Below are 9960 nucleotides of genomic sequence, written 5' to 3'. Positions count from 1 at the left end.
CACAATTTTGATGCTCTAGTCTAAAACCTGGCCAGGTGATTTGTAGAAGTCAGGGCACGTTCCTCTGCCCAGAGGTTAGGGATTTTTGTATCAGCTAACCACATCATGGGCGTGCTCCACAGCTAAGGTGACGCAACAACCAATGGTTGCCTATCATGTCAACGACTGTGTCATCGACTGACAAAGTTCTATAACATATGTGGTTATGCCCAACAAAAAAAACATGTGGTTACTCCAGATTCAAAATAACTGGGAACTCTCTGACTTCCGACTTCAATGTGTTCAAGACTTGGAAACTTGGGGGAAAAAACAAGCTCCAACTGGGAGAAATCGAACGTCATCCAACTCGGAAACTCAGGCATCTTTCTAGAGCTCCGACTTTCCAAACTGAAGATTACTGACTTCATGATTTGACCTTGTTTTTTTCAGAGTTCCCAGCACCATTAGCTAATACTTAAAATACCTGTCCAGGCGTTGTAAGATCTGTCAGGCATCAGCAATGTCTAAGTACAGAAACATGTTATACACTCTGGTGCCCAACAGCAGTCGATGATGTGGAGCGCAACCATTGGTTGATGCATGCAAGTCTGAGCAGGGGAACGCGACCTGTCTCGACTTTAAAGTCAACTGCAACGTTGAATGCGCCAAATGGTTGCGTGCCTGGTTAGCAGATATAACATACTGCAATGTAGTCAGGCAGGACCTCTGCTTCACCAGAAAACCCAGAGCCGAAAATGTTAGAAAGTTTGGAACAATCAGTATAAATTTAACCCTGGATGTGCCCGATTAAATCCATTTCAACCTTATCAAACTGAATGTGTATGCTGTACAAACAAGGCTTCTTTCAGAGTGCCCTGAGAAATATCTCTACACTACAGATTTCTTAGCACCACTTATTTTTCATTTGTCACAACTAAATCGGTTGCAAGTGAATGAGTACAAACAGACACAGAAGTCAATTCCAATTTACTCAAACTGTATTTCGTTCCAGTTATCTTCATTCATGCACTCACATACACCAACTCTTTCAACCTGTACTCAGAGGTAGACGTAACATAGTAAACAAACATCCGGGACACTCAAATTAGTATGTATTAATTTGTGGATATCCATCATCCATTTCGTATGATATGTTACGAATTACAATCTGTGATAGGTTACGAATTGCAATTTGTACAATGTTACAAATTCCAATTTGATGTGGTTAATGTTAGCTAGGTGGCTAACATCAGCTAGGCTAGGGGTTAAGGTTAGGAATTAGAATTTTTTTTTTTTTGCAAATGACCTAAAATGCTCAAGTTGTCCGTGATGAGATTCAAACAGGCAACCTTTGGGTTGCTAGACTTTCACATTATACACCCACTCATCTACCCTCCTTTAGTTTTTGCCTTAAGTAACCTTCTGTCTTATTTAACCACATCAAATGTAACATATACTAATTTGAGTGTCGCAGATTTTAGTTTACTATGTTACATCTAGTCTAGGAGACCAGGCTGACTCTTTACACCAAATAAACAAAGAAAACAGAAAAAGGTTTAATTTTCTTCTACCCAAGCCTTGATCATCCCATGATGAAACCCACATTTTCATGGAGAGAAAGAAATCCATTAAAATCCAGCATTATTCACACTGACGCATAAACAAACAAAAACTCAAAGGAAAGCATTTCCACATACATTGCGTCTGAGACTAAGCTCTGGCTCGCTTTCTTGATGTTGTCTAAGGTAAGGTATGAATGTGACGTGACAGTCTAGCAGTCTTGTCCTTGATCCACAGCTGTCAGTCACTGTTTCCTTGGCCAATAGCAGAGCTGCAGCCACAGGGGGATGTCATCAGGTTAGGCTGCCAGGGATTTAAACTGTGTGAGATGTAATATTGGAAGGAAGGGGGAGGTGTCATGTTTGAATGCACAACACCAAAATCACAATGCCATTGAAGTTAATTGAACAGGTTTTAATTCATATTTAGTGATTATGAAGAAATCCTAAACTATACCACTTTGGGCTGGAAAAAACTTGATGGAAACGCTGCTAATGACTTAGAATAACAGTAACTCATACAGCTGTGAAAGCAATGGTGTCGGCAGCCTGTCTGTGTGAATGAGTGTGTGTAAGCGTATGAGTGTGTCTGCATATTAGTGTGTGTCTATCTGCAGACTCTATATCTCTTTATGGGAAAGATGCTCCTGTCCATGCTACCTTCACTGTCGCTGCTGGACTCCGAGTCGCTGCTGCCGGAGTAGGCTCCCATGCCCGGCAGGATGCCCACACACACGGCGGCCGATGGAAGGTGGAGAACACCGGTCTTTACTGTGGAGCCCTGCTCAACCACACCTCTGCCCGCCTCCTGCTCTGAGAGCACAACACACTGCCAGTCACACTTACCGATGTCGGTGAAGTCATACGTGCGAGAGAGAAGAGTATGTGTTATAAGAGCACTCAAATTGTGAAATGACGAGCAGCTGTTACACTATAAGAAGGTCTCAGCCCACCTGTCCGGCCCCCATTCCCTGCTGCAGACTCCTCAACCTTCTGTTTCTTGCTATTGTCTGAGGACTGTGAAGAGCTGCAGGAGAAAGGAGTCAACAGAAAGACTAGAGACATGCAGATTAATTCACTTTTTCCCCCCAATCTCAACCAACTCCACCACTCCCCTATAATTGTGTTACATCCTCCAACACTATATCCAGATGATTTGAAAACTGTGACCTAGGTCTAAAAGTACTGTGGCCACTGGCCTCACCTGCGTCGCTTGAACGCCCCAGCCAACAGGTGTGCCTGGGACAGGTGACTGGTCTTGACCTCTGCTGGTTTAGGACCCGCCCTCCTCTCGGGCTCCTTCCGACTCTCACTAGATGCCAGTTTTTTCAGAGCACTGTGAGATCCAGGAGTTAAGGAGAGGAAATGGAAAATAACTCAGACGTGCAGATCCTAGATGTGATAATTAACTGCTGATAGGAGTTGATGGGGACACCAGGTGACTCACAATTAATTCACATCTCACAATCACTTCTGAGCAGGGAATTGCCCACTGGGCTAGCACCGACTGTCAGAATAGATTTTCCAACAATGTTTGACTGCGTGAATACAGGAAAATAAGTGGTACACACTCGAATCGCATTCGGGGTTCATCTAGCCACAGTCCAGGTGTGTCCTCATAAATCCAGCCTGTTCTTTCCACTTACTAGTCTGTGGGCCTCCACCAACGCCCTGAAAAAGTGACACACTTTGAAGTTAAAAACAACCCTGTGACAAGGTGCGAAAACTAGCTGAACTAGGTTAAATCAAAATATTACAAGAGGATCTGGTTGATGGTTCTCTGCAGTAAGCACTTCAAACTGTCTCCCATCAGCGTAAAAGCCAGCCCTCAGTAGGATTTGGTTGCCATGACAATGCATCCTCTTCCATCTGCAGACAAACCTGGTCGTCAGTGGAAAGAGGGAACATTTATTTTCTCCCTTACACAATAGCATAATTGTCTGATCTTGCTCCATGCATCATACTTGTACATGACAGCCTGATTGAGAAAGATTAAGAGAAATGCAGGCTATCAAGTCAGTCACGATATAAACTATGGCTGAATTTAGAATTAATCACCACAGGACCGTGGCTCTGAGCAGTGCTGAGATATGTGGCGTGAGAGCAGCTTTGCATACATTAACATACGTTCATATCAGTTAAGTGGACATACAAAGCATACAGCACACTTTAAAATAGATCAATTAAAACCACTACATGTTAAGAGAAAAGAGATCATGCTTTTTTTCATTCATAAAATTGCGTGGTAAAAGTGTTCGTGCTGAGGATCAAACCATTAACATTCAGGTTGGAAAGTTTGGCAAGGAACAGTGTCAGATCAGGAATGGCTAATCATCTCTTCACTGTGAGGTTATCATGATTATATGCCAAATCAAGTTATCACTAATTACCTGCCTGTCACAGTCTACGCACCCTTAAACTGTAATCTTACCCATACATTTTTTGATCTAATGGTTTCTCGGCATGTAGAATGTGGTTCTCTGTGTTTGAGGCTGTTACTGTATGTCATGTTTGATAGTAGGAGCACTAACAAGGTGGAAGAGCACTCGTTGTGACCAGAGTATGTGAGCGGAGCGAGCCCAATTTTACTGTAGCGTGGAGCGAAATTCCGAAAGGCTGGAGCATCGCCCTTCTCGCCTGCTCCAATTTCGCTCCAGTAGCACTCACTTCACAAGCTCAGGGCATGCCGTCGCTAAATATTTTAATAAGGAAACTGATAAAACACACAGGTGAAAAATCAAGGTGACTTACAAAGATGAGGACCAAGAGCAAGAGAGGGAGTGTGGTGATCTAGTGTCCACAACTAAACAATCATTGTGGAATCTGAAAAGACACGTATCCCTAAAGCATGATGGTTGTACTTACTACGTGCACATGCTAAAAGAATTGAACGTGGTGGGTAGATAACTAAGAGTGTCATTGTAGCAAAGTATTTATAAACTAAAAATCTGATATTTTAAATGTTTAGTTCATTTTTGTTCTATTAGCTATACAATAGGCTATAATTGATTTGGCATAATAGGCCTGGCATATTCCCACGTTCAAGGAGCTTTCCGTTTTGATTGGGTTATTTTGCCTAAAAACCTTTAGGCCTACCTACAGAAAAATATGCATAAACAACTCTCTCTGCTCAGCCTGGCAAGAGTGGCCAAAAGGGTGTTTAGCATCCCCAGTGGCTCTGTAAGTGTGGAGAATATATTCTGCTGGCCGGCTCTCCAGGCACCATCGCATGAAGTTACAGACTGGCCAAACTTGTGTTTCTAAAAATGTATTCAAGGGCACTAAATTTACATTTAATTCTAAGTAAGGCACAGCCTATATGCACCGTTGATAGACTATAATGATTAAATACATTTTTAAATGTGCATTTCTTTGTAGGCTACAGCCTTGAAATAATATAGACTAAATCATTCCTTTTCGTTCCTTCTTGGGCACTGTCTGGCTCCTGACCTATTTACAGTGTTTATATGCAGTTTAATATGACATGAAGCCTTTTTTAAACGATGTACATTCACCTTTTCATGTTTACTCAAATCATATGGTTTGGTTTCAATACATCAAAACCAAATGGTCGGTCCAGGTAGTCACAACAATAGATGGCTGTTGGTTAAATTGTGATTTTAATGAATGGAGTGAATTTGGAGCAGCAATTTCTTTTCTGTGAGCGCAGAGCAGTTTTTAGTGGAGAGGTTGGAAAGGAAGTAGAGTGCCGGAGCGGTGAGCAGGATTTCCAACCACTCAACTCCGCTCGCATGCTCTGGTACTGACCTGAAGCCTGTAGACTGACTGCCTCCTCCTGTCCATCAGATGAGAGTGGTAGTAAAGAGGTAAGATGTGCCTAATCTACTGTCAAGAGAGCAAAAAACTCAACCCCACCAATATATTGTGACAGAGAAAAAGAGCGAGAAACACAGGGAGTATGAGAGTAGTTGGCTCTCACATTCAGCTCTGACACATAGATCCATTATTTGTGTGACTCATGTCTACTAAATTTTGCCGTGCTGACAGAAAAAAAAAATCTGCAATAAAATGACATGATAATGGATACGCCGTGTTTTTGCTCTCTGTGTGTATGTGTGTGTGTTAAAGAGAGAAGCTTAGAATTATGGGGAGGGAGTATACAACCGAAACTGAAAGGATATTCTGTATTCTTTTAGTTCATGCAGCTCCTCGTCTCTGCGTTGCTTCTCCACCAGGCTCTGTTGCCTGGAGACCTCATCCAAGAAGTGAGACTCATCCTCATCCAGGCCTTTGACCATGTTCTCTGTGGTGAGAAGACAATTTCCATGGAAAAAATGTCTAAGTACTGTAGTACCAATACAATAATACTATCTGATCATTTCAACTTAAGGCCATGGGAGTTGGAGAAGGGTTATGACATACACAAAACAACACGCTATCTATTTCCTTAAATATCCTTGCTGAAAGAGCGTATAGCTTTACAAGACACATATGGCCACCAGGGTGACTGCTAATAGTAGGCTGGTCACCGGGGAAACGGAAAAGCAGGGAAGCTGCTATGCCAGGCAGAAGGCTGCCCTCATTCCCAAGACAAGGTCATAATCTCCTCCTGCTCCTCTTCTGATACATTATATAGTTCCATCTGTTCACACAAACAGGTTCATAATATAAAAATGTACACACTTCCAGAGTAAGAAATACTTTGTACTCAACAGGTCCAGAGTCTGACTATCCATTCCATAGATGCAAGAGTTTAATCTGAGATATCCAATGTGAAGTCCCAGAATGTGATAGGGTCTGTTGCAGGGAAAGTGGAGAGGGACTAAAATAAATGAGAGCCGGACCCTTACTGAATTTAAATTGCTCATCGTATTCCTCTTGCTTCTTGTCCTTCTGCTCCTGTAGCCGCTCAAACAGTGAACGCCCATCATACTCTTCCTCGGGAGCCTCTGTGTTAGGGAGACAGCACAAACACACAGAAACCAAAGCTATGCAGATGCTTAGAGGAGACAAGTGTACAGGCATGATGAAAGATATTGCTTGTGTCTGTGTACATTTTGGGAGGTAGAGTGGAGTGGCAGAAGGCTTACTCTCTGGGTCCTCTGGCTTCCTAACTTTTTCCCATTCTTCCTGTCTTTGCTTCCTTTTCTCCTCGATCTCGGTCTCTGACACAAATTTACGACTGAGGTCGACACCCCCGGCCGCTGGCACTGCCATCTCACACCTTGAAAAAGGTACATGCACAAACCTGAGCTCAAACAGTAGCATCCACAATAGACTAAACGGAAAAACACGTTATATAATCTGTAAGGGCAAAGTTGTTAGAGGGGAAATCAGCAGTTGAAATGATAAAACCATTCCAGGCCCGTTTCAGCAAAAAGCTGAGGGATGGGGCTGGAGAAATGCAACCACTCAAATTCATAGACCGAGCTATGGTTGCACTGACATCCATGATATCAAAATTATAACTTTAAACATGTTGAGGCTATATGGTGTTTGTTTGCATTTACAAACATTGGAATAGAACAAGGTTATATTTCGGGTTCTTTATTTTACCAGGTAAGTTGACTGAGAACACATTCTAATTTACAGAAACTACCTGGGGAATAGTTACAGGGGAGATGAATGACCCAATTGGAAGCTAGCAATGATTAGGTGGCCATGATAATCAGATTGGGAATTTAGCCAGGACACTGCAGTTAACACCCCTACTCTTACGATAAGTGCCATGGGATCTTTACTGACCGCAGAGTCAGGACACCCGTTTAACGTCGCACCCAAAAGACTGCACCCTACACAGGGCAATGTCCCCCGTCACTGCCCTGGGGCATGGGAATATTTGATTTTAGACCAGAGGAAAGAGTGCCTACTGGCCTTCCAACACCACTTTCAGCAGCATCTGGTCTCCCATCCATGGACTGACCAGGACCAACCCTGCTTAGCTTTAGAGGCAAGGTAGCAGTGGGATGCAGGGTGGTATGCTGCTAGATTCTGATGGGTTAAGACAGTTGAACGAAGCACGAGGCATTTATAAGTTATATTCTTCAAGAATTAATGGGTACATGTCATTAACTGATGAGTCAAAAAAATTTAACAACTGCAGATTTCCCTTTTAAAGTTCATCAAACTGATGCTTTTTGGATCCATCAAAATAGAGAGATTGAGAACTTACTTTACTTGCCTCAACTCAAAGTAGACCAGACACCAAGTCAAGAAATCATCTGTTGGATAGATAATAAAATAATTCAGAACAGTGTGCTTAAAGGAGAAATGTAGACATAAGATGAACAATTAGAGTACATAGAGTAGACCTGGGTTTCTCAAACAAACTCAGTGCATGTTTTGGTTTTTGCCCTAGCACTACACAGCTGGTTAAAATAATCAAAGCTTGACGATGAGTTAGTTATTTGAATCAGCTGTGTAGTACTAGGGCAAAAACCAAAATGTCCACCCAGGGGGTCCTAGGATCAAGTTTGTTACCACAGTTCGTAACAGTCATTGGTTATCACCTATTTATAATTTATGAGGCTACGCCTCCCTCTAGTGGTCGACTCAAGAAATGTGTAGTGTAGCCATTTACTGTATGGTTTCCCAAACTCGGTCCTAGGGCCCCCTGGGTGGACATTTTGGTTTTTGCCCTAGTACTACACAGCTGATTCAAATAACTCACTCATCGTCAAGCTTTGATTATTTTAACCAGCTGTGTAGTGCTAGGGCAAAAACGTGTATAGTTAGGGAAACCCTGGTCAACTGCACGCTAGCTGTCATTATATTTGAGCTAGCGTCGACCAAGTGAAGTAAGGGTTGTCTTTAAGGTTGATATTCTATTTTTGTAACTTCCGTTTCAAGATAGGTAGTTGCTATCTATGGGGGAACCTACTCAACTATTAGTTAGGCCTACATATTATTGCCGACTAGGTTTCTTTTATCCAACAAAACTCAACGATTTAAGATGTGGGCGGACTAGTCAACCCCACGTCACAACTTGAAGTTTTTATCAAAAACGACTGATTTCAGCATCCAGCGAATAGCACGCAATTTCACAGAACAATGTCGTGTGTAACTGGACCCTTTTTTGGGTGCTGAAATCGTCGTTTTTTTTTTTATCTAACTCCATCGTAAATCTTGGAGTTGAGTTTAAATCGGCTCCATACTCTCATAACTGATCAGTCTATTAGCTACGGGCTCATAAGATTGATTAGCTAACCAATAAGAACGGATTTCAAATATAAATGTAGAGGATAACCTTAGCTAGCTAAGACAGCTATCTTGCTAAATACATTGTGTAGCTGCGAGCTGTCTCGCTAGAAAACTAGTTCATTGCCAACAACACCTACTGCACGCAGCTCGTTGCAAAATAATGGTTCAATACTGCGTCTATAATGTAAAATATATATCTGCGTTCGAAAATGATTACAATTATTCATAAATGAATCAATGATCGTACATTTTGGATTACAAATGTAATATTTAACAACACAGCAAGCTAGGACACTTTTACCTAATCCACGGAGCCACGTGTCCCAGTAAATAGGTTCCGCATAGTTTATGAAGAAACAATATAGTTCCCACTTGTGCATCGGCCTGAATAATTGTAGCAATCTATGTAAATAAATACGTATAAACTTCCACTGTATCTTCAAAATTGTATGGAAGATTATTTTTGTAAATCCAGTAACCGAGCCATAATGTTATACATTATCAGTCAATAACTATGCATGTATACTGAGCTACATTTGAATGGCTCTGGTTGAATTCTCGCACATACTTTATTTAAACATTTTCGGCTAACTGTATAACAATCTAATTTGCAACTGCAGATTAGAAATCCTAAATTATAAATCTATAATTTACTGGTTGTAGAACGATTCTGGATGATTGAGAAAACTTCCATAGACATCAGTCCATCCAATTACCGCCATATTTTTGAATTCAGTTTAGATATTCGGATTTGGTCTCTTCAACGGAAAGTTTTATGATGATTAGAGTGATACGTCTAGAATAAGATGACGATAGAGAGCAAGGTAACCCGTTTATTTAATCAACTCGGTTTCAAAAAGTAACTTTATGTTGGTTTCAATGGGTGAATATTACGCGTTTGCGGCTAAGGGACCGTCTTAAAAGTGCAATCAGCAGAAACTGGTGTTTTCAGAAAGCCTACGTTTTTTATTTCAAATTAGAAATCTAGAGATCTTAAACCAAATGTGTTTGTTCCCCACGACAATTACATTTGGACATTTATGTATATTTTTTATGGATTTGATGTATATAAAAAAAAACATGAATAGGCCTAAGATACCACAGGGTAGCCTAGTGGTTGGAGTGTTGGACTAGTAACTGAAAGGTTGCAAGTTCATATCCCCGAGCTGACAAGGTACAAATCTGTCATTCTGCCCCTGAACAGGCAGTTAGCCCACTGTTCCTAGGCCATCATTGAAAATAAGAATTTGTTCTTAACTGA

General features: G+C 41.5%; 1 protein-coding gene across 12 annotated transcripts; it reads right to left on the bottom strand.

Moving 5' to 3' along the window:
* Positions 1–955: 955 nt before the first annotated feature.
* On the bottom strand, positions 956–9094 carry psme3ip1 (proteasome activator subunit 3 interacting protein 1). Of its 12 annotated transcripts, XR_004204853.1 has the most exons (11): positions 8947–8996; positions 7672–7720; positions 6590–6723; positions 6350–6448; positions 5307–5802; positions 3296–3419; positions 3110–3209; positions 2743–2874; positions 2492–2565; positions 2199–2346; positions 956–1858 (listed from the first exon to the last, which is right to left on the bottom strand). XR_004204853.1 is itself a non-coding variant. In XM_020456081.1 (9 exons), exons 1-9 carry the CDS (start codon positions 9077–9079, stop codon positions 1854–1856), a joined length of 867 nt encoding a protein of 288 aa, XP_020311670.1. In that variant the 5' UTR covers positions 9080–9094; the 3' UTR covers positions 956–1853. The 12 variants fall into 12 exon arrangements, 8 of the variants coding, with proteins under 8 accessions (XP_020311670.1, XP_020311672.1, XP_031657690.1 ...); XR_004204852.1 differs by having other exon boundaries at positions 3296–5802; positions 8947–9018; XR_004204850.1 differs by lacking the exons at positions 3110–3209; positions 3296–3419 and having other exon boundaries at positions 2743–2876; positions 5681–5802; positions 8947–8968.
* Positions 9095–9960: the final 866 nt, after the last annotated feature.

The sequence above is a fragment of the Oncorhynchus kisutch genome, linkage group LG22, assembly GCF_002021735.2.
Source record: "Oncorhynchus kisutch isolate 150728-3 linkage group LG22, Okis_V2, whole genome shotgun sequence".
NCBI classification, from domain to species: domain Eukaryota; kingdom Metazoa; phylum Chordata; class Actinopteri; order Salmoniformes; family Salmonidae; genus Oncorhynchus; species Oncorhynchus kisutch.
The sequence above is the reverse complement of the archived record's forward strand: the minus strand, read 5'-3'. Positions and strand labels throughout refer to the sequence as shown.

What these genes read in the sequence shown, in the direction of transcription:
- psme3ip1 (XM_020456081.1), bottom strand. Translation starts at nt 9,079, where the DNA reads ATGCACAAGTGGGAACTATATTGTTTCTTCATAAACTATGCGGAACCT. An exon ending in ATGAACTAAAAGAATACAGA is followed by an intron (nt 2,877 to 5,680) that starts ATATCCTTTCAG and finishes CCTGGATCTCAC; the next exon opens with AGTGCTCTGAAAAAACTGGC. An exon ending in GGCTGAGACCTTCTTATAGT is followed by an intron (nt 2,347 to 2,468) that starts GTAACAGCTGCT and finishes CTCTCAGAGCAG; the next exon opens with GAGGCGGGCAGAGGTGTGGT.